Source organism: Heliconius melpomene, chromosome 2 (genome assembly GCF_056956725.1).
Source record: "Heliconius melpomene rosina isolate 202511_hmr_F chromosome 2, ASM5695672v1, whole genome shotgun sequence".
In the NCBI taxonomy this organism is placed as follows: domain Eukaryota; kingdom Metazoa; phylum Arthropoda; class Insecta; order Lepidoptera; family Nymphalidae; genus Heliconius; species Heliconius melpomene.
The window spans coordinates 8,430,103-8,454,950 of NC_140390.1; the positions used below are offsets into that span (position 1 = coordinate 8,430,103).

Below are 24,848 nucleotides of genomic sequence, written 5' to 3' on the forward strand. Positions count from 1 at the left end.
ACTCCTTTCATTTGAAGGTATTATTATAAGACTGCAATTTTTAACATGTCCTAAACTTTTTTTTTTGACGTCACACTGTTTCCCTAACAGGAACCTAGTTTTAAGACACTCCTTTCTTCATAATTATGTATAATTTTAAAAGTCCAGAGCTAGGGAGTATGGGAAATGGCCTAAATAAGCTGCCGTAGGATTTTATATAAAGTTATGCACCAAATTCACATGTTTTGGTAGAACATGAAGTAAATTATACAAAATTAATAAATAAAATAAACTAATAGTCATCATCATCAGCCTGCCCTCGTCCACTGCTGGACATAGGCCTCTCCAAACTAATAGTACGCATAGTAAAAAAATCCATGACGTCAAAGATCATATCGTCTAAACACGAAACCAATAATTATATATTAAACATTAAAAAAATCAATAACCAAGCAATCGTATAAAATTTTTGTATATTCGTTCTCCAGGTTGTATTAGAAGTCGCGCACAGAGTGGACCAGGAGGGCGTGGTCGCCGTCGACTCAGTGGTCGAGAAGTTGATCTTCAAGCCGCAGGACATAGTGTCGATCCGGGCGAAGGACTCGGACCTGGACTACGCTACCCACGACGTGTTTCAGACTGACAGCGCTATATCTAATAAGTTTAATGGTGAGCTTTCGTTGTATTTTTCTTATTATATGTATAAATAAATTATTTATTTGTATGAAAATAACTTAAATTATAGTTTGTCTATACTAGTCTTCTAATATTATAAATGTCTAAGTTTGTGAGGATGGATGTTTGTTCCACCTTCACGCAGTAAAAACTGAACAGATTTAGATGAAACTTTGCAGTAATATAGCTAATACACGAGAATAACAAATAGGCTAAAATATATGTAAAGGTGCTGTGTAATTTGGTTCTAACATATGAAAATAATTAAGCGGGCGAAGCCGCGATTAGTCAGCTAGTAACTTATAAGTAAAAGGATATTTTATGCGCTAAACTTTTAACGTAAGTAAGGTCTACTTAGACTTGACTCTTTATTGCGGTCTGTCATTGACATGTCAGAGGTCGAGAAGTTTGCACTTGAGGTCGTGAGTTCAAATCTGGCCAATAAACTCAATATTTATATTGCTATTATAGAATAATGTGATCCAGATAAAAGAAGATTAGTTTCAATTATAATTCTTACTTGTTACTTATCTCATATTACAAGGGACGCTTAAATTTATATCGTGATTTTTAGAAAGATCTAATTTCTTATATTAAACTTATTATTTCTCTATCAATCACTATTAATATTACAAATTATATCTTTTAGGTAACGGTAGATCAGCAGAGGATCGCCACCTGGAGCCGTGGGACGGTTGCGAGGGTGAAACCAGCGAAACGCCGTCCCTGAACGGAGACGCTCGCCTCGAGGACCTGGAGCTGGACCACCGCGCCAACGGCTGGGACGCCAACGACATGTTCCGCAAGAACGAGGAGGTGTACGGTGTCCACAGTACATACGACCACTCCTTGGCGGGTTATACGTTGCCGTTGCAACGGAAGGATACTCAGGATTATAGGTGAGGGTTTTTTTTCATCGTGTTATATCATTATCATTATTATATTTTTCCTGAAATCTAACTATAGTAAAGTAATATCTTTTGAGTTTCAATTTTTATTCGTAGTGAGCAGAGAAAATTAATAATAATTAATATAAAGACTCAGCTTTAATTTTTCTTATATTTCTAATTAAAGTATTTAAACTAGATTTATAACTACTAATAGTTATCTATATGTTTATATCGCTATTTATAAAAAACAGGGACGCAGAAGCGAAAGCGGAGGAAATAGCAGCGGAAATAGAGAGCACTCCGTCCTACAAAGCACGCATAGAGTTGGAGAACGGTGATGAGGAGGAACGCTTCGCTGCGGTGGTCCGTCCAGCGGACACCGGCAAGTACGTCATACCGAACAAGAGGAAGAATATGCAGGTGGGTTTGGTGGTGGGGTTGATGGGTTTTGGGATTTTAGTTCTTTTTTGGGGGGTATTTTTGTTTGGGCTTTGTGGTTCATAATGATTCAAGTAATTAGTTACAGATTCTCTATTATATAATTCAAATTTAATATTGTAAGTATTTAAAAAGTATCTTGGTAGTTAATAAGTAGTAAATAGAGTAAATTTGATATTTACATTGAGCAATTGAAAATATTTTTTATTGGCAACACTCTTCTGAGTAAAGATCTAATTCATAATTTATTATAATATCAATGAATGTCCATGTCACAATTTGACTATCCTGAATAAAACTATAATCGTATTACAACTTTGCGTAAGTAATTATTTTCATTTCCTATCTCTGGTAATAAGACTAAGCGCGGCGTTAAGTTCCACATTATGTACCCTGGGCAAAAAAAATCTTAAAATTATTATATTACTTATTCTAATGTTTATTTCCAGACGGGTAAACTAGTTAAACCAAACAACAACAATGGCGGTTCCTCTCCAGCATCGAGCGGCAAGCCGGCATTCACGCACGCCCCGCCCAAGGACAAGGAGCACCGGCCTCCTAGACACCACCTGACACCGCCATCGGAGAGGCAGGACACTACGGTATAGTTGTGGTTATTTTACTCACTAAGTTAGTTGTAGTCAAGGAAATCTTAGATTTTTTATTTCAGTACATTGTTTATAGGTGATAGTCATATGGAATGTTAAAATAATATTGAAAATATGGATAAATATTGTTTTGAGAAAATATAAGAATGGTTTCAGAAATTTCCGTTTCCACTACATATTGAAAATTACACTTAACATGTGTGGTAATTTAGATATTCAGTAATTTCGAAAAAATATCAATATGCAACATCTACAAGCACACACAAATTATTTCTTAACAATTAATAACTTATAATCTCAACATTTAATTAATAATAAATTAACATAATTAAAAAAAATGCATAAATAACCCTATGTTTCTTCCCTCAGGCTGGCAGTCCAGTATCAAATCCAGCGAGTGCGCCTTCAAATAAAAGCTACGCGCAACAAGCTGGAGCCTATCACGCACCACCACCCTTCCCTCATCATCATCATCAACATCAGCAGTAAGGATCTTTTACTATCATTACTTACTATTAGTTTTAATAGGCGGCTTCGCCCGCGTGGTCAAATGGAAGTAAGAAATGACATGAGGAACTCCACATGAAACTCAACAATGCCTCTAAAATTCATCGGAAAATGGGTAGCCGAGTGCCATGAGTGTCTTAACAGGTAACACTAGGTTCCCTCTGCCTTCCCTGCTAAATGCGGGAAACAGTGTGAAGCTAAAAGAAAGAAAGAAAATACAAACCATTTTGAAAATTGTAAAAACCTTCTGATAATACATAATTACTCAAAGATTTTTATTTAAAGATTTTTTTTGTCTCTCTGTTTTTGTTTACACTCTAAGCTGACGATATATTATACACAACTCTCATTTATTCCTTTTTCACCATGTGAGTGGAGCTGCAAGTAGTATAATTAATTTTTATATATTTTTTTCTATTAGACAAGCAAGCGGCAAAATGAATGGAGAGCCGCGAGCAGCTCAGCTACCTCGTCAGGGATTCCCACCACACCACCACCACGTAAGGATATTTTTTGTAGCTTTCCGCTTTTTTTTAGCCCTCATAAAACGAACCAATAACTAACCAGGCAGGCAAGAACACTGTGTTAAGACACACTATTCGTTCTGAATTGAAAAAATTGCGTGTTGATTGGCGAAACTCAACGCCGCCACGAAATAATTAATTCTAACAACCGTCGCGTTTACAGCTTCGATGGATTATACTGTTTTTGCTACAAATATTTTATTAATTTGTATATATATTTTATTATAAAAGTAATTATTTTTTATGTTTGTATATAGAACCCTCCCCCAGGCGCCGAGGGGCACACCAGGCCGCCGCGCCATCACGCGCCGCCTCCGGAGCCTCGCAGGCAGGATGAAGTGCAGGTTCGATTTATATTACATACATACATATATTATGAATTTTATCAATGGATGAAATATTCGTTTATAAAGTTAGGAAAGTGAAATGGTTTAGATAGTACATGTGATATTTCTGGAAGTTCATGTATGTTTATTTCAATTTATTACTTTTGTGTATTAATAAATATTTAGTCATAATTCTAGTCATACAAGTGACAATCCAAAAGGCTAATATAGTTAAGACATTCCATTCTCAATTAAGATACTTCCGTTTCTCACTTTTCATCGTTTAAAGTGGCGGTACTCAATGCCGCGCTTTGCCTCATTACTAGAGCAAGGAAATGAAAATATTAAATATTTAATTGTTTTCATATTGTAAAAAAATATATCTATATTTTTTCCTAATAATTTTCTATTAATCTTTATATAAATGCAGGAGCTTCGTAAATTCGGTCAAGAGTTCAAGCTAGTGACGTCCCCTGCGCCCAGCGCGCCGCCCTCGCAGCCCCAACCCCCGTCTCAGCCGCCGCCCCAGGCGCAGCCCCAACCGCAGCCCCAGCCCCAACCGCCTGTTGTCAGTGTGCCAGCACCGGTGTGTACCATATGCTTATACATGATCGCATAAATTTATTGTTATATTACAGAGCAATTATAAACAGTCACATTTATAATATTAGTTAGAGTGAAACAGTCTGATTATGATCGGCCTTAAAATAGCTGTAGATAGCTGCGCAGATTTTATTTTAGGAATTTTTAGAATTTTATTTTTCTTCCATATTATCAGAGCAAAGAAATGCGGGAATACTACGTTTCCCACATATTTTTTAATTTATTTAGTGATATATTTTATAATAATAATAGAAACACCATCACTATTTTCAACAGCAGCAGCAACAACCACAACAACAACAACAGCCACCGCCCCAACAACAGCCTCAACCACAGCAACAACACACCTCCGGCACCTCCAGCCCCCCCGAAGTCTCGGCAAACGTCGGCGCCCCGTCATCACCTCCTAAGCGGGAACCCCCGCGTGCCCACAAACACGAGCATCCCCACGCCCCGCACACGCCCCCCGGACAGCACGTGCACGCGCACGTGCCCATGCAGCACGTACACGCGGTGCCGCCGCCGCATGTGCAGCACCAGCACGGTCAGCATGTGCCACATGCGCACGTGGCGCCGCCAGTTACCCATCATAAGGTGAGTAGTTTTTTTTTTATTTTTAGCGTTGTATTCTGTATAGCAGTATAAGCAGAGTAAACCTAGTGTTAAACCCAATTTTCGGAACTCATTGCCGCATTTGTCTAGTAAAGTGGAGAAATAATAGTAATTTAAATATAATCTTTCCCCGACTGGAGAATCAACAGCTATCGCATTTACAATCTATCTACGCCACAATGGCCTCTTACTTACTAACTTATACTTGTTTTAACAACTAAAATTCAGCAATGTCCATTATGATTTTTTGTAAGCGAACAACTGTAGAATTTTATTATAGAAAAAAAGTTATTTCTTATTTTTAAAATAATATTTCAATATTAACATACAGAGAATTCTTAAAAGTTGGAAATTAAAAAATTATACTTAATATTTCATTATATTGCACTTGTATCAGTTAATTTTATCTACCCACAGCCACCACCAGCCCCCAAACCAGAAGAACTGCCTCAAGAAGACCGTTCCCCAGCCTCCAGCTCCCCTCCATCTTCAGCGTCATCGTCGTCCCCTGGTGCTGATAGAGCAGCTGTCACCCTCAAGAAATCAACCCTCAATCCTAATGCTAAAGAGTTTAATCCTAGCGCTAAACCTTTCACGCCCAGAAGTCCTACCACACCAAGTCACAGCAGGTGAGTTTTAACTAAGAAGACGTTTTTTAATCGTCGGATCCTCTACATCATCTTCCGGTGCTGCTATGGCTAATATCTCTCCTTATCTTAATCTAACTTTAATTTCACGCTGTATCTCTATATATTGCAGAGTAGGCAGAGGGAAACCTTGGAACCTAATGTTAAGGCACTTCATTTCCAAAAAAACTTTACCGTTTCCCACTTTTCGCATTCTGGGGGCATTCCGTATCGAACGGCACTCAACGCCGCGCTTTGCCTCGTTACCAGAGCGAGGGCATGAAAATATTAAATATTTCATTTCCTCGAATGCAAATCGAACTCACAACCTTTCGCATTTATAGTCGCACACTTGTGCCTCACGACTGACATTAATCTTCAACATTAACAATAATTTTATACCATATCTAACTATATAGATGATATTACTATACTTGGTTAAGTTTTATAAATAAATATATTCTACTATTAATTAATATCTATGTGGCATTACTATATTTAATTAATTTTATTTGTCCCACAGACCGCACACGCCGGGTACGCCGGTGGGCGTGGGCATGGGCATGGGTGGCGTGGGGGTTGGCGTGGGGTTGGGCGGCGTAGGCGTAGTTGGTGCTGGCGTCAGCTACGTGCCCGCGCCGCCACCGCCTACTATGGTATGTGGTTTCTTTTCAGTTTCACGGTGTGTCCCACATATTAAGTTCCCTTGCACAGACAATTTTCTAGACTTATTACTTATATTGCCAGAGTTTTTTTGGAATCATAAGACATTCTAAGTGAGTCTGACTGCACATACAGTGGGTTACATTGAACCAATTAACGTGCCATACTCATCTTCGATAAGTAAACCCTCAAATACAAAGGATTTTTTAAATTTAAAACAATAGTTCCCGAGATTAGCGAGTTTAATCAAACAAACTGTTCGGAGGGATTTGAGTCCGCGCCTCTAGAAAACCGTCCAAGCGCTCTGACTACCAAGCCATACGTTCTCATCATGCTACGTCGAAATGATTATACACTTGTTACAACTTATTTATGTTGTTAGCACCTCCTGGGGGTATTTTTAAAAAATTACCGCTACACAAAGATTTTATTTATTTAAGATTTTATTTTTATTGTTTAGAATTATCATTTGGCGAAAGAGAGTGCTGTCTATTTAATATATTTGATATTTTTAAATGTTATTTCACACTTATGAAATGTTTTTTTTTTTCAAGATTTTCTGCTTTTTTTAATTAAAAAAAAGTGTGGAATAACACTTTAAGAATGTCTAAAACTATTAAGCTTTATAATATTAATATAGATTAGTTTAGATTTAAAATATATTCTTATTCCTGTAGGTGGCAGTATCCCCCCATACATACATGGTGGCCGCGGCGGCGGCGCAGCAACCACCAGCATACTTACAACATCCACATCCGGTAAGTAATAGTAGTGGGTTTGAATTTTTGTAGGGGATAATTATTATTATTATTTTTTTGTTGAAAGCAGAATATTGGTTTATTGTATTGTTAGTATTTTGGATTACATTCGTCTTTTTTTTTTCTTATATCACTTTTTATTGATAGTGAAGTTGGTTTGTTGCGAACAGTTATTATATTTTTATTGTTTTACCTTTTTTTTTTACGCATATAATATATAGTAAAAAAGATTGAATTTGTATTATTCGTTAATGTTTGAGAAACATTTTTTCCATAGGCTTCAGTTATGCTACTTTATATATATATTTTTTATTATACTTTTGTTACTTCATTTTAATTTATATTATTGTTTTCTATTAAAATTTAAATATATATAAATGGATATAAATAGATGGAGGTGGCCTGTGAGTGTCGCCAGTACGCGCCGATTCTAGTACTGGACAAGCGTGAGCGCGACGCGGTGAGATTGTTTGAACGGTTTTGATGCGATTTCTTATATTTAATGTACATGTTGGTATTTTTATTTTTAATTTTTGATGAAATTATTTTTTTTTATTGTAGGTTAAAAATACTATATTAGGAAGTGAAATTATCGTTTTATTATTTTGTTTTTCTTTTAATTAATATATTTCGATTGGAATAATTCAATGTAAAATAAAAAGTAATTTAATAATTTAGTCTAGTCGTTATTTTGAAAGTAATATTAATTATAATTATATAACTTAACTGGAAGATCAAAGTTCTAAAGTCAATTAGTGTTATGTCGAGATATATTTTCTTATATAATTTGATTTCAATATACTGTATAAATTAATATTTAATTAGAAGAGTAACTTTTATTTTTTTTTGTTACGCAAGAGATCGCTATATCAAAACCGTTATATTTAATGTGTGTTTGTATTATTAATACGTTGATGCGTTTCTACTAAACCCGAGTAAGCTACTTTGATACCCCCTAAATAGTTATTAAATATCCTCGGTTTTACCTAAAATTCATTAATAGTTTTCTTGTCATTAATATGTGAGAGTGTTTTTATTTTAACAATGTGCTAGTGTGATTTTGCTAAAATTAGATTAATATCCCCAAATCCTTTTAATATTTCCAAATAAGAAGAATACTTTTTATGGATAATTTACTGTATTTTATAAAATAATCTCGTTAAAAAATAAGCTTGTTTCCCCAAAACATTTTTCCATCTCCTCTTTTGACAACTTGACAAGATCTTGAGATTTTGTCCATAACTTGGCAGCCGCTTCTTCATCATCAGCCTTCCAAGACGCTTTCACTTCCCTGCAATCTTCGAAATACTTCCCACTCATCTGATCACATTCATGAGAAACCGCCAAATAAACAGACGTCTGGGCACCTTCAGTGGGTGTTTTAAAGAACGCATACAATAAAATACTACGGATTTTCTCCAAAATCGTCGAGCTTCTATATAATGATGTGTTAACCTGCCCAGGGTTTAAACTGTTTACGTCAATACCGGTTCCTTGCAATTTTCTTGCTAATTCCTTGCTAAATAACACATTACAAAGTTTACTGTTTGCATATGATTGTATATATCCATGTTTATTACTGTCCAAATCTTCAATCGTTCCATATTTGTGCCAGGATGCCGATACAACTATTATACGACTTGGCGAGGCCTCTCTCAACATTGGTAGTAAAAGTAGGGTCAGTAAATACGGCGCAAAATAGTTAATTTGCATATCTTTTAACAACCCGTCGACAGTACGCTCCCTATTGATGCATATGGCACCAGCGTTGTTTATAAGAACGTCCAATTTTGATTCGGTTTCTTGTAATTTTGCAACGAATTTTCTGACGGATGCTAATGAGGTTAGATCTAAGTGTACGAAGCGAACGCGTTTGTTTTGCGTCTTGTTGACGATCTTTCTTACTGCCTTTTCACCTTTTTGTATGTTTCTACATGCGATTATTAGTTTAGCTCCTCGTCGTGCTAGTTCTAGAGCGGTTTCGAACCCGATACCACCGCTAGCGCCGGTCACTACGACCACTTTGCCGCTCATCACGGTGTCTGCGTAGCATCGTCCGGTGGATAGTTTATTGAAAATCTTTATTGATGCTAATAAAACTACTATCCATATTATGAAAAGCAGCCACATTATGGTCTGTTGTATATATTTTTTTTAACAAGAAGACTTCTGAAAAATAAATAAAAATAAAATGTTTTAATCCAAATAAATATTTTACAATAATACGTGGTATAGGACATGTGTAGCTTCACCTTCTTTCTCACATATAGCAAGCCCTGTATTTCATCATTTTAAAATCGTAGTCACTCCCTTAATTTTGAACTCCATATGTAAGCCTAAAATTATCTTGGACAAACATCCATCACATAATATAGTTCCTTTTTCCCTTAGTATCCCTTATATAGAGGGGTAATCCGCAAAATATTCGATAAAATGCGTGATGAGTGGCGGAAACCAACGCCGTGCTTTGGTCTTGCAAGAAAATTAAAATATTAAATAACTAGTAACTCAAAGACACCAGACTGGGAATCGAATCCACAACTTACAAGAACATCAATAAATTACATATAAAAACTATATCATACCAATATTCAAGAACTTAAAAGAAGTAATTAACTCGTTTCGTTCCGCTCTCCTTACTTTGATAATGTGTGAATAAATTAATATAAAAAAACTAGTACTGTGCACGAAACGTTTCTACGCGATCGTGTATTTAGTGCGACTGTCAGATTTGATAAAAAAATATTATATAATATAATATTTGCATCTAACTTTACATGTTAATTTAAAATTATTATTAGTTTATCGAATAATATTTGGTTTTTGTTGTGTGAATTGGTGATAGGTCACTCTGCTCCTCAATTTTCTTTTTTTTTAGAGAAATTGCATACTGTAATTGACAACTACAATAATATTAGTTTGTCCAGTTTAAGGGCATAGGGAAATATTATATATAATCTTACTGAGCGGGATTTGAATTCATTACCATCATGTTCAATTAGACCATTGAGACATTAAAAAGTCATTTGTTAATCTATTTTTTTTTTTAGATCATTACCTCTTGGCCCATTAATCCTCATTTTAAAAAGTAAATTGTCTTAATCATTTTTGTAAATATATTTTTTAGTTAACCAAATAATTTCAATAAATATGTAGACAAATATATTGTCGATATCTTATGCATATATATAACATATCTATCAATTAATATTATCAAGTTGTGTAAACATTTAATAAATATCAGTAATTCCACATGTGATCGCTTAATTCCATCGCAGTTAAGTACGCGTATAATTAAATATACCTATATTACTTCTTATTTTAGGTGTTAGCCAAAAAAAACTAGAGCACTGTCACTCTCTCTTTCCTGTATGTTTAATTGGGAGAGATATTGTATGTTTAATTGGGGAGCCCCGAAGCATTGCCAATAAAGCGAAATTATAAATTTCTCATTTTTTTGCCGAATTCTGGAGGCATTCTGGCATTCGTGTGTGGCGGACCTCACTGGCGCTTTGTCTCGACCCCAGACCGACAAAATGAAAATATACATTTAAATAAATATTTAATTTCCTAAAATAGGGTATCGAACCCACATCGCAGTCGCTTAGTCAGTGACGCAACTGGCCTCATACATTTGCATAAATTTTGCTAGTATGTAATATAATCTCTTTTTTACCGTACTATCTCCTTTGTGTGTTCTCCATACAACGTGACATTGGAAATGAAGTGATTAGTGCTCAACTGGCACGCTCGAAGCGCCATAAATAAAGAACTGAACTGAACTGAACTGAAATATGACCTTCCTTTTTTTATTTATTCCGTTTTTTTTTTACCTATGACATTTGAAGCTAATTTTGTTATTAATGTTTGATATTTGAGCTTTTTCTAATTAATTTCAGTTTTTTTCCTCGTGTGTAAACATAAACACTTTTTTGTGTATGATTTGTAATTTGTAGTCACTTGTTTTTTTTAGTTGATTTTAACTAATGTATATTCTTGTATTTTGGAGTGTCTTATCACTAGGTTCTCTCTGCCTTCCCGTACAGATACAGCGTGAAGCTGGACCTTCTTAATGTTATAACATATGAAATTCTATCTCTCTATATTATACTCTGCTTATCTTGAATATATTATAGACAATATCTATTTTTTATTTTATTTTATTATTTATAATCATAAACCATCTAAAAGAAAATATATTTTTATTCATAGCAGGCTGAGGTTAAGATAGAGATATTGTACAATAAAAAAAATACTTTGTAATTTTTCTTCTTTATTTATAATTCCTACAGAATTAAAACCAAGAAGTTACTCTTTTGTCATTTAATTGTGAGAACACATACGCTATTAACTTAGTCTAAAACATTTTACAGCTATTTACATACCTATATATATAAATGATTACATATTTATTTATATAAATTTACCTATATTTATACTATTTCAGCAGCTGTATGCAATGGGTGGTGGGGGCGCTGCTGTAGCTGGTGGCGGTCAACACGCCTCCTTGCCGACTCAACCCCAAAGAAACTTTAGGAAAGGTAAGAATTTGTGTATGATATTGGATTTGTTATGTAGATCTTTTTCAGTTCCCATTATTATTCTTTTTTTAAATAGTATAGTTATAATGTTAAGAATTTATGTGCTATTTTTGTTATTTCTTATGACGAACTTTAAAAGCAACAACATCATTGTATAGTGAGCTCAAATTCGATATGCATAAATATTTAAATTGTTTTGGTATATAGCTAGATTCATTGCTTGCCTTAAAAAGTTTTTTTAGAAAGAAAAAAATCTGATTCCTAAAGTATACAAAATATTTGATTATTTAAAAACAAAATTAATGGTAATATAAATAATTTAAATGTATTTCTTTATTTACTTCATAACTTCATAGATTTCTCGTCAATACACCAGGGCTGCATCTTATGTTGTGATTTAATATGACCAGAGAGAACAGTCCAACACAAGACTTTAATCTCAATTAAATGTTAATTAATTTTTCCCCTCAGGTTCAGGCGTCCAGGTGGCGGCGGCGACGGGTCAGCCGCTGCTGGCACCTGCGCCCATGCAGCCCTTCGTGCCGTACCCGCACCCGCACCCCGCTCACCCGCATCCCTCGCAGCCCGCGATACAGTACCAGCATATGGTGGGTGCTAATGATTGTTTGGTTCTGACATTGTTGTTTTTGATAGTACTTTTGAATGTGAGAGGGAAGTTTGGCGGGTAGTTCTGGTGAGATGCGATTGTGGTGTACAAAGACTGATTGTATACGGAATGGTTGGGGTTTGATTCGCACTTGATGAAGTGAGTTATTTCATTTTATCACTCTAGTGTAAAGGCACAAAGCAGCGTTAGGTTTCATTATCCAATACAAATTAACATTAGATTCCCGGCCAATACTTCCATTGATATAGTTTAAACAATTTTTTTGTTTAGTATAATAATACAATAGTAGCAATCCTGAATGAGAAACAAATGATTTCCTTATAGTCGTAATATACAGAATGTTTTTGTCAGCACCATTTTATATGAAACCACAGTTTTAACTAGTCTAAAAGCCTAATACGATTAATAATATTTTTTTTCCCAAAGTTGAGATACTTTGATTAATTTCTTTAGGTGTGGGTTTCAAATATTTTACCCTATGTGCTGATCCCGTAAAAGGAGCGCTGATGCTTCCAACCTGTATACGTAATTAAAAATTGAAATGATTAAAAAGGAATTTTTTTGTGTGCTCCCTATACATCCCAAAGAATATATATGAGAAATTTTAAAGTTCTCTTACGTACATACTATAAAACTTGATTGTTTTATTAATTTATTTTTTACTAACATAATTTTTCCTTCACAGGTCCGCATGTACCACCACAGCGGCGGCGGCGGCGTGGGCGTGGGTGGCGGCGGTGTTGGCGTGGGTGTCGGTATGGGCGTGGGTGTGGGCGAGTACGCGCCGCCTGCACAGTCGCCGGTGGCGCCCTCACAGCTGTACCCGCCCCCCTCGCCCGCGCACACCCCCCACCCGCACCCACATCCGCACCCGCATCCCCATCATCATTACCAGCAGCCTCCGTTTCAGGTATAGTTATAGGAATCTTTATGTTATATTTATTATGTATGAAATTAATGTCTATCTGTCTTGAATGTAATGCAGCTAATGTAATAAAATTGTACCATTGACTTTGAAATGAGCAACTGTTGAGTTTCTTACCGGCTCTTCTCAGCAGAACTGCCTTCTAAAGTGGTGGTGGCCTTTTGTTCATATGTTCATTCCACGTTTCGAAAGTGCTTATAATAATAGTCTATTTGAATAAAGAATATTTTGTTAGATTTCTGATATTTTCATATAAAACTGTTTTTGTCAGCACCACTTTCAATGAAACCACAGATTTAACTACTCTTTAAAAAAATATATTTTTTTCCTAATAATGAATAAAGTTGTTTTCAAACAAAATAAAGAATTAATGATCGTTGTAAAATAAAACTACATTTGTAAACTGCTCACGACCCCGTGCAACACCAGAGGAGCTACAAGTGCTCAAATTAAGCAGGTCTCAAATAAAAAAAAACTATTTTAATAAAGTTAAATTACATAAATTCAAGGACATAATTTTTTGTTCCTTCCAGGTACTATGTCCCCTGATGGGCCCGGCGGGCTCCCACCACCACCACCACCACCCGCATGTGGCGTACCTCAACCACGCGCCACCCACTGCCAGCCCGCCGCACCACCCCCACCAGGTTCAGGTTGGTTAACTTACAGAAATAATTAAATTATTTTAAGGGAATTATAAACAATAATAGTCCAATATTTTATCTTAGATCTATCTATCTTTCCGCATATTTTTTTCAAGGCATTGCGTGTTGAGTGGCAGAACTCAACGCCCGGCTTTTGCCTGGATGCCAGAGCGAAGAAATGAAAGTTATTAAGAAATAATAATTCATTCCCTCTAGTTAGGATTGAACCCACAACTATTCGCGTTTACAGGCACATTTTGAGCACCTGCGCCACGACTGGCCTCTTTAGTCTCATATTAACCAATAATAACATGTAAGATATGTTTCAGAATACTAATATCAATATATACATTCAATTCCAGCAAGTGCTCCTCCCCCCACAACACCAGTCCACCGGCGGTTCCACTACTCCGGGGGTGCACTCCACGCACCCCTAACGCCGCCCCTAGCCCTATATATGCGTGCTGCATTTAGAGTGGCTGTATGTCGCCGCCCGCGCTCAGTGACACAGTGACACCGCCCACAATGACTCGTAGTAACCCCTAGTGACCCGTAGTGACCCGTACGGACACGGTGATTAGTGATGTGTGATGTGACTATGGCTATCGTTGGTGAATTGTTGTTTTAAATTATTTCTCTCACCGGTAAACAAAACTTAATGTCAGTTTTGAATTTTAACACGTAATTTTTCATATTTTCAAATTGGACTTAATTTGTTGTCTGTATAATGTCTGTTGTAACAAACCTAACGATAGTCTAAGTGTTTATTATCACAATATTGACATTCTAAATGCAGTCGAACTTGTGTTATAAAAAATTTAATATATAAAAGATAGAGCTAATATATTCATTTTATTTAAAATTAAATAAAAATAAAACAACAACAACAACATCTTACTCTATGGCAGGCATAGATTAAAAATGTAGAAAAAGTTATTTATTGTATATACGATAATTGTTTTCTATGAAACTGTTTTTGGAAGTATTAGCTCTGTCGGTTGTTAAGTATAATGCCTTATAGCAGTTATACTTAGATGAAGATTGTTTTTTTATTTTCATATGGCAACACTATCTATAAATTATATTATGCTTAAATTATTATTACATTATCATATTATTTTTTTTAATTGTTGATTGCAAAAATATTTGTTTTTTATCGTTAAAAAATGGTTTTTATTTTCGTTTCAAACTGATATGTTATTTATTGTTTTTTTTAAAAAATGACTATTTTAATGAAAAGGATGTATCTGTATAGAAAAAGATAGCATTGTAGCTATCTTTTTCTATACACATGTATAGAATCTGTTAATTTTAAATTTATTGAACAAAATATACATAAAAAAATAATATCTAAAGTAATTTATATATTTATTTAATCAATATGATAATGTAATAATAGTTTTATGGCAGACATTAATTAGTGTTGCAAGCTTACCAGTGTAATATAGGTAGCTTAGCGGCGGGTTCGTGAGTTTGTGTGTGTGAATGTATGTCTGTCTGCTTGTTCATGTGAACGGTAGAAATGTATTATAGGTAGATAATTTATCCAATAGATTGGTGTGATTTGTTAAATACTATATAAATACACTAAGTTTTATTGCTATTATGTATCTCAATTGAAAGTAACGCAGGGCGTCTTCAACTATATTTTTATTATCTTCAACAGTTTGCTAAGAAATTTTCGTTTGATCAATATTTTTTTTTTATTTTCGTTGATAATATTGTCATTATTGTTGGTAGTTAACAAATCTCGTCAGTCGTATTTTATGTTTTTGCGCTGGTCCTTCGAGCGGGACCCCGCTATATTTATTTAGAAATACGTTAGCGTTGTATTGATATTGTATAATATTAACGCGAATGTCAATTACGCGCGATGTTTTCACGTTATATTTGGACTTAGTTGATCTTTCCTGTTTCATCTGTGCCAGGGTTTCAGTGAGTGTTGCCAGTTTAAACTTTTTTTCAATAAGTATGATAACATTTTTGAAATTTGAATACTATTATTGTCTATCTCAAAAAAAAAAACAGGTGGGGGACATATTTTTAAACGACTAAAGTTGAATATATTATACAGTTAAAATAATAGTAGAAGTAATTATTTTATAATAAATATGAATTAGTGTGTAAGTTGAGGAGATAATATATATTTGTGACTGGCAACACTTTGAATCCACATGATCTCTTGTTTTCAATGAAAGTAGACCTTGAAACCCACTAATAGCAGTGACCTGTAATATATTTATAAATATTTATTTGTACTGTTACTGCCTTTGAAGTTGTGCTCGCGTTTCATGTCTATAAGGGCGCAAGTAGAATTGACAATAAAAAACAAATTGATTGATAGGATAGGCGGTTCTAATTTCGCGATTTTGGACCGTATTGTCATTTAGAATACGGCTCAAAATCGCGAAACACGTGGCAACTACTATGTTTGTATATATAGGTATCGGGATTTTATATTTAAACGTAACGCTCGCTTCGATGTCAATCCTGTACTATTCCCAACGGAAATATTTTATGTTGCACAATTTCGCTGTTAGATGTTTAAAAGTAAAATTAGATTTATATATAAGATGTCTAGAAAATTTGGTGATTTTTGACTCATTTGATACGGAACGGAATAGGCGTTTGACCAACGGATTTGTATGAAAGCGATAACCCTTTAAAGTTCGTCGGGTGCCTAACGGACACGTCTGGTAGTTACGAGACAGGGTACGATTGGACTTGCATGGATATATGTTTGTTTGTTTGTTCGTTTAATTGTATCAAGGGGGGCTCGTCCATGACCTCCGCGCGGTGCTCCCTGGGTCGCGCCAAACGTGGACACACGTGTTAACTAACGACCGCTAGAAATACTAACTGTTATTATACTCGATATATTATATTGTAATTACACTTTTTTTGCTTCGAAAAACGCGAAAGTTCATTCTTTTTGTTGTCGGTTTTGGTATTTTGTTTTTTTTTACATCATTAATATTAGTCGTTAAAAAAGGGGGCATCCGCTTTTTGTTTGCATGTTTTCTGCGAATTTGATAACATGTTAATGTTTCTAGATGAGTCGACGACTATAGGGTTACCTTTGCCCTACGGTGTTTAGAATCATTAATTTTTTTTATATATTATTATTATACGACTAGACAACAATGAAACTTACGTTTAAACTTGACAAATTAAACGATAACTGACTACAATATGTTCAATTAGAATTTCAATTTTATAGCGACAAAACTGTAAATGATGAACTAGATATACCGATATAGGCGTCTATACAATTATATTAAATATTTATATATTAATAGAAAGGATCGCGTTTCAAAATATGTATAAAAAAACTTTCCTAAGTCCGTATGTAAATTAAGACTGTACATATATGTATATAAGAAATATAATAAGACAATCGAGTCCTTTCCCGTCATAGCCTTGGTTTTTTTCATTTGTGATCTATATATACATTAAAGATTCAAAAAAATCACAAAAAAAAAGAAGCAACGGAAAGGGCCTACTAGACCTGTGCCACGGTATTTACGTGTTAGCTTTTAAGTATCATTTACTCGAAAACGTGGTATGGATCTTATATTATTATGTTTTTCTTTTTCACTTTTGTTTTTTTTTATTATTAAATTTTATTACGTGCGTTCCGCCGCGTATGTTTGTTGCTAGTGACCGTGAGTGAGAGAAAAAAAATTCTAAGTGCGTCTGTTGTTTGTTGTGCGCCATAAGTAAATAAATGATTTTATAAATAAATAAGATGTCGCAACACTAGCTTGTTTGCGATTCGTGTTTAGCGTTAAGCGAGTGCGATAGGGATGTGCGTGATGTTTTTCTTTTTGAGAAAATCAATTAATTATTATTAATAATCTGTGCGTCGGAGGGTGTATTCACCGTTACGTTACACGGTTGTGCTAACATTGTAACTAAATATTTTGTATATTTACCGGGGCGGGCTCTCCTTTGTGTCGCAAATTTTTATCGGAAATAAAAAAAAATTAGTTCACTATTATTATTTCGATGATAAATTTGATATTATGTCACATATAAGAGCCCGTCGACATGTGCAACGATTATATCAACGTTTTGTAACTATGATTTGAACTGACTGACGCCTTGCAGTACGTTTATAATGTGTAGATATAATGGAACACACTGTATAGTGCATATATGTATGTATATATTTATATATTATGCCAATTTTTCTATCCTTTTTTTTCTATTAGTTTTTTTACTTATACATTATAAAGTTACAAAAAAGCCAAGACCGTGACACCAATGTTTATATATACACTATACATACGGTATTTACATTTTATATGTATGTAATATTAAAAAAATCCGTTTTTTTCTGTATTCATTATACATATTATATGATATATACATATTTATATAAAACGAGAAGGCGCTAAATTAAAAATGTTAGATTATAGTAAGATGAACAGGTCTATCTTAAAATTGTGACTCAATTCCTGAATATTGTAATTCATGGTTGAATTATTATGTAAACCAAGATGGCCGCCAATGATTCGCGGTAATTCCCCCCACGAATATTCGAATCAGATAAATTATTTATATTATTATTATCTGTGCCTTGATCGATCGCAATACTTGTAGGAGGCCAGTGCGACTCTGAAATCACAATTTATGTTCGAACGATACAGCTTTTTATGTTTTGTACCTGAAATATGGCACTTATATGATGCGTATATGTAAATATTCGTGCGGCTGCGAGACGATGTGTGTGGAGGAGATATATGCCTTAGTGAGCGGCGGGGGAGCCCCGGATAGCCGAGGACATGGATGTGGGGGGGAAGTCTAGGGAGAAAGGCTACGGGGCTTCTCCGACGGCGCGCAAAGACTGAAGTGGACGCCAGGCTTACTGAGAGCCGCGTACTGTTGAATGACGCGTACAGCTGTGTCGATGGATATTTTTCAATAAAAAAATGATAAAAAATGTGTTTTAAACACAACACTTGGGTCTTTTATTTATTTTGTTTCCTTTTTCCAAAACTTAAGTAGGATTTATATATAAAGATTTTAAAAAGGCATATTTTTTTTAGATATTTATTTACTTATACTTTTATTTTTACATCACAGAACTAAAATTAGCATATAAATAAATTACAAGCAAATATTTCATTAAGTTATATATTTATAATAAATTATGATTAATCTAAATGTGTGAGGAGATTAAGATCATCTGAATAAAATATTTATTTAAAAATACTGGCTTTACAACAATTGTAGGTGTAGCATGTGTTTTCGTTTAATTACTATCTACACATCTACATCTAGCGACCAGCTGATAAAATTTTAATGATTATATGAACTCAATATAAAAAAATTGCTTTCATTAAATAAATAATTATTATTTAAACAGTATATGGAAGGCGGAAGTGTCTTAGCAATAGGGTCCCAGGTTCCCTCTGCTATTGCTTGTTGTGTATAAGACCAAAATCCTCACACTCACATTTTGACACCAAGAATCGCACTTTCAAAATAAATGTGAATTTTTAACCTAACTGAAGACAAAAATAAATTAAAATATATATTATTATATTTGTTTTGTTTGTTCACCATATTTAAAAGAACCAGTGCGACATATGGAGTTAACAAATTCAAGAGCTTTTGTATTACTCACTTTTAACACTAACCAACAATTCAATTAAATAAAACACCTATATATTCCTAATATGTCTAGTATGCGTCCTATGCACACCTTGCATAGCATGTTTGACTTCCTCCAGGAACGAAGTCGAATTGTGAACAGTTGTACCTCCCAAGACCACGTGTACCCCCCCCGGGTGACTTTGGTTGATTTGATGTACACACAACGCCTCCTCATATGTGGTACCTCCAACTATGAACACTATGACGTCTTGAGGCCTCCTTCCTGAAGGATCGTCTCCAAGAGTTGGGTATTGGCTTTCGTTTAGTTTACCTTTGAGAACGTCTTCTAATGTGTCTTTGAGAAGTGGTGTGTGTTGCGTGTATATGTTCTCTACGCCGCTTAGACCCTGTAAGAATGTGGTGATATCACTATATGATTAAATGAAAAAGTGGGAATGATATGCGTGATAATAGAGGGATAAAAACTATTTATTAATATAATAAACATAAAAACTATTTATTAATATAAAAACTATTTATATTAATAAACAGTTTTTATTTTTATATTTTTAGCTTCAGTATCCCGTTCTTCCCTTTTATTCGTTGTATCCCGCACACACCATGGTAGGAACCTAATGTTAAAACACTCCGATCCCCATTTTTTCGCAGATTTCTGGAGGCATTATGTTGAGTGGGGAAGTTAAAGCCGCGCTTTGCCTCGACACCAGATCGAGGAAATGAAAATTTTTAATATATTAAGGAATATTTGATGGTACATAATCATAATTTTTGTTTCCTTTTTAATATATTTTATTTTTTTGGGCTGGATACATAAAGCTGTGTAGAGGTGGTTTGGCTATTCAATTTGTAATATTTCTAAGAACAAAAATTGAAAAAACCAAATCATAAAAAAAATATATTAAAAAAATAAACAGTATAATACAAGTGGCTTACCTTAAACAATCTCTTAGTTATCTTAGCAGCATCCTGCAAACCGAACAGATCGCTCTGCCTAGCATGGGCTCCACCGTACTCCACCGTGAGCACCGCTGCCGCCGGTCCCCCAGAACTCCCACCTATACCCCCCGAAACCCCACTTGGACCCCCTGTACCCGAGTCCCCCACTCGCTTCTTTAGTGACTCTACAAGTGTTGCGAGTGCGTTTCCGGCGTGCTTTTCATAGCGGAGAGCGTAGAGCGCGACGAGGCGGGTAAGATCGTCGGGGCGAATAGAGTCGTCCGCGAGAAGAGCTTTGAGACGCTATAACAATTAGAGAATATTAGTACATGAAGACATACAACATTTATAAATTTTAAATGTATTAATATATGATGCTGCTGATTTTTTAGAAACCCTAAGAATACTTTGGAATCAATAGAACTTAGTGCTAAGCTCAACCTACCCTGCTACATACCGGATACAATACGAACCTAAAAACAAAAAAAACCAACACTCCAACTCAACTAACCTGCAAATGCTTATTATGATCCGACTGGCAGACCAGCTCCTGCTCCAGCTCGGACACGACGAGCAGAGAGCGCGCCGCCACCGCCGCGGAGAGCTCGCCCACCACCGTTATGTGTTTGCTCACTGTGCCTGACATTTTCTGGAAAATTTGAAATTTAATAGAAAAAATGTCATAATAAACAAAAATCATATGCTACGAAAAGAAAATTATTTAGTAGTTACTATAAAAAAATGAATGGATTCGAACCCACGCCTTTTAACCGTCTATACGCTCTGACTACTAAGCCATAATTTCTTATCAAGCTACTTATATACTTGTAGTGGCGTAGTGAGCTTAACTCGCGCCCGGGGCAAAATACTTTTACAGGCCCCCCAGGCAAACACTATAATTTCATATCTATGTTTAAATAGTTTGCGGACTATTTGGCGCCCCTTTATGACCATGATGCCGCCAATTGCCCCTCAATATTCAATGTGGTTTCAAAATGCTTATACATTAATTATTTATTTATAGTGTAGTGCAAACCTTGAACAACGGATAAGTTTCCACAAAGTTCTTCATATCGGCAATGCTTTCCACTTTCTGGTGACTCTTCGCTTTCTTCTGGAACTCGTCCATTAAAGACTTCATTGTTTGTCCAATTTCACCGAAATTAGAATATATGTTCTGAAAGAAAAATATTAATAGTACATTTTTTACATGTTTACAAAAGTATAAATTTTGTAATTTTATAAATTTATCTTTTGGGAACCTAGTGTTCTCCGTTGTGTTAACTACGTAGTGAACTCCGTTACCAACTTTAAACAAAACAGTATTCTTTACACTAATATTTTTGGATAACTATAACTATATAACTTACTTTAGCATAAAACTCATCTTGCTCCGGCGCTAACACCACTTCCTTAAAATCTTTATTGACGTTGGGCAAGTGTGCCAAGTTCACTCTGTTATTGTTTATTGTTAGTATCTCATGTACCATCGCTTGGTAGGTCCACTGTAAATTATCATTAATATAAAATAAATCAAAAAAATTGTTTATTTAATTAGGCCTTTACAAGCATATTTAAATCATCAAGATACTTAAAAATGTCAGTAGTGTCAGTCATACAGGATAGCTACTATTTGGTGAGGAAGGGGGTGTTGCTGATAAGAACTACATTTTCTCTTCATAAAAAATTTTTTTATATAAAAAAACTTGAGAAATACGTCTTTTTTTAGCTTCACAAATCCCATATGGTGAACCTAGTGTGTTAACACTTAAATTCCCTACTTTTTCCGAAATCTGGAGACATGCATGATGAGTGGCAAAACCCAACGCCGCGCTTTGTCTCATTACCAGAGCAAATTAACATACTAAATTTTCCATTTCCTCAAGTGGTATTGAACCCACAACCTAATCGAACCAACTGTTTCCAGCACGCCGACTTGTGCCCCTGCCGCGATAACTATAACTCTTTTATTGTTAAACATTTAAGCAGTTTCAACAGATATAAACGAAAAAACATTTTTTGTTCAAAAGTATATATCCTTTTTTCCCACGTTGGCACTCTATAGAAATCGTTCACTCTATATCACTATCCACAATAAAATAAAAAAAAATCTCATACAACATTAACAAACAAAAATATCAAACCCACACAGACACCCACCTGACTCAGCAGCGGCGTGACCGGATCGTCTCGTCTATCCAATATAAGCAACAAAGGCTGTGGTAAATCACCATTGAAAGGTATATTATTATCCATTAAGACTGCCTCCTTCCTCATTAACTCTCTGACTTTTTCCGCTAGTCTGACGCAGGGGTCGGAACCCCCTTGGTAGCGGATAACGGGACGACGTTTTAGGGAGAGGAGTAGGGAGAAGATGCCTTGGGAACAGCGTTGTAAGTGTTGTTGGTTCCAGTAACGACCTAATTATAAAAAATGGTTTTTTTTTATTATTTTGTAGAGACATTCTCAGAAACTCAGTATTTAGTGGGAGAAACACCAAAATCTTCATTTTCTATCCATTTACAATTAGGCGACAGAACCCACCGTGTTATATAATAATATTAGTTATTCCTAAGTATTTATTTTATCAAACCAGACCAAAGAAGTACATATATATAAAAACTACTCAAAAGGGGAAACCAAATCTATAACTAGTTATGGTTATTGCTTAACACAAAACATAATAAATAATAATAGAATAGAATAATAGAAAAGAGTATTGTATCACTAGATTTCCCTTCTATTCCACAAAATTTGAGAAGCAAATAAAAAATAAAAAAATGATGATCTTAAAATATTTTTAAAATATTGTAACAAATACTTTTTACAATAGCTTACTACTATAATTTTTTTATAGACACTGTACAGTATTTTAATATTCTTAGAACTCACCATGCAAGCAACCCACTATATTAAAAGAGAATAGATGTCGATCAACAGCCAAATAATCTGCAAAAACTTCTTGAACCTCCCTCACTGTTTCCTGCTCATCACACTCTGCTAACGTCTTTATATCTGCTTTGGATACTACATTACTGAAATCTGGAAGAATTTTGATTGTTACATAATTTAGCTTAAGATTATTCTGGGCATGGACAACCTACCTCATAATCCTTTTATCTTACAGAGCAGAGAAGTTAAAATAATATAAATTATAATTATACTCCTGAGTGGGACTCACATCCCCAAGACCCTGTGTTTGAATTCCATCTGACTATATGGGTGGATGGATAGTATTAGTTAAATAAATTCTATTGTATTAAAATTATTAATTAAATTGTATCTCAACTTTCATTTTATAAACTCTTTTATATATCAATGCTCATTATTTTATAAATATTAACAATAAAAAATAATAGTCTAGAGTTGTTTAAACCACTTACAAATAAAATACACTCCATATTTAGGGCATTTCAACTCCCGAGATAACAATGCAATATTTTCAGAAGTAGGCCTCAAGAACACAATACATTTCATATGCTTCAAGTTGTCCCATTTAGTATGACTGTCTATTCTTTCAAATAGATATACTTCCTTTTGTAGAATTTCTGAATGACTGAACACCATACTGACAATGCTTGTCTAAAAATATTATTAAAAGAGTAAAAAAACATTTTTTTAATGAAATAATCAAATATATTTTTTTGCTTTATGCATATAGCAGGGTCTCAGTGGTAGGATAATCAATTCCCCACGCGACACCAAGTTTTTGCAATAATGCTGCGCTTTGTTTTCTTACCAAAGGGAGGAAATGAAAATAATTTCTTTAAAAACAACATCCACTACCGTAGCTGATAGAAAGCGACGTTGTGCCGCTGCGTCACGACAGCCTCTTAATTAATAAATTATATATAATTATATCTTATCATTACCGTATCTTTATCCATGAGAATAACTTTCATGCCAGGGCCACTCTCTTCAGTCATTTTAGTTATATACATTTTAACAGCTTGTATGACATTCATATTGATTGTCTGCTAAATATTTTTTAAAAACAATTAAGGAACAGTCTACGTTTCTGGCCACTTATATATTATCAGTGTTTTATTTAATTAAGGACGGTATAAAAGTGGGTGTACCAATAGTTTTTGTAACTAATTTGTGTGATATGTTGTTAATGTTTCCTATCGGTCACAAGGTAATGTCTCTATTTTTTAAAAATACATTGAGAAGTGCAATTTACGCTAATAATCAGTGAATTATTTATTTATAAATATAAAATTCAATAAATTGTGTAGTTTTCACTACACGACATTGACATTTAACAAACGTTCTGAAATCTGAAAACGTTATAAATATATCTTTCCATAAACATAAATATATAATAAGAAATATATTTTTAA

General features: G+C 34.5%; 2 protein-coding genes and 1 pseudogene across 11 annotated transcripts in view; 1 reads left to right on the forward strand and 2 right to left on the reverse strand.

The window, feature by feature from the left end:
* The window catches only part of LOC146540737 (uncharacterized), a 42,896-nt gene extending 23,986 nt beyond the window's left edge, over positions 1-18,910 (forward strand). For 2 of the 8 annotated variants that reach the window (XM_085202882.1, XM_085202852.1), the window contains exons 3-20: positions 468-648; positions 1,304-1,553; positions 1,796-1,964; positions 2,432-2,584; positions 2,960-3,075; positions 3,519-3,597; positions 3,879-3,965; positions 4,378-4,533; positions 4,827-5,144; positions 5,580-5,791; positions 6,312-6,444; positions 7,129-7,209; positions 7,601-7,669; positions 11,657-11,750; positions 12,222-12,358; positions 13,064-13,288; positions 13,837-13,956; positions 14,310-18,910. In XM_085202882.1, coding sequence (XP_085059008.1) covers positions 468-648; positions 1,304-1,553; positions 1,796-1,964; positions 2,432-2,584; positions 2,960-3,075; positions 3,519-3,597; positions 3,879-3,965; positions 4,378-4,533; positions 4,827-5,144; positions 5,580-5,791; positions 6,312-6,444; positions 7,129-7,209; positions 7,601-7,669; positions 11,657-11,750; positions 12,222-12,358; positions 13,064-13,288; positions 13,837-13,956; positions 14,310-14,384 — 2,655 coding nt within the window. In that variant the 3' untranslated portion in view covers positions 14,385-18,910. The remainder of the gene's footprint in view (positions 1-467; positions 649-1,303; positions 1,554-1,795; positions 1,965-2,431; positions 2,585-2,959; positions 3,076-3,518; positions 3,598-3,878; positions 3,966-4,377; positions 4,534-4,826; positions 5,145-5,579; positions 5,792-6,311; positions 6,445-7,128; positions 7,210-7,600; positions 7,670-11,656; positions 11,751-12,221; positions 12,359-13,063; positions 13,289-13,836; positions 13,957-14,309) is intronic. The other 6 variants (XM_085202919.1, XM_085202861.1, XM_085202909.1 and 3 more) reach the window with 4 other exon arrangements.
* On the reverse strand, positions 7,906-9,930 carry LOC146540738 (retinol dehydrogenase 13 pseudogene; annotated as a pseudogene). Its single transcript, XR_014879077.1, has 2 exons — positions 9,795-9,930; positions 7,906-9,378 (listed from the first exon to the last, which is right to left on the reverse strand). The product of XR_014879077.1 is annotated as a retinol dehydrogenase 13 pseudogene (transcript).
* A 78-nt stretch (positions 18,911-18,988) lies between the features above and the next one.
* On the reverse strand, positions 18,989-24,775 carry Vps45 (vacuolar protein sorting 45). Of its 2 annotated transcripts, XM_085202936.1 has the most exons (10): positions 24,585-24,775; positions 24,378-24,479; positions 23,889-24,087; positions 23,398-23,547; positions 22,666-22,925; positions 21,876-22,010; positions 21,542-21,682; positions 21,017-21,154; positions 20,503-20,808; positions 18,989-19,955 (listed from the first exon to the last, which is right to left on the reverse strand). In XM_085202936.1, exons 2-10 carry the CDS (start codon positions 24,468-24,470, stop codon positions 19,617-19,619), a joined length of 1,761 nt encoding a protein of 586 aa, XP_085059062.1. In that variant the 5' UTR covers positions 24,471-24,479; positions 24,585-24,775; the 3' UTR covers positions 18,989-19,616. The 2 variants fall into 2 exon arrangements, with proteins under 2 accessions (XP_085059062.1, XP_085059056.1); XM_085202930.1 differs by having other exon boundaries at positions 24,378-24,775.
* Between the last annotated feature and the right edge of the window lie 73 nt (positions 24,776-24,848).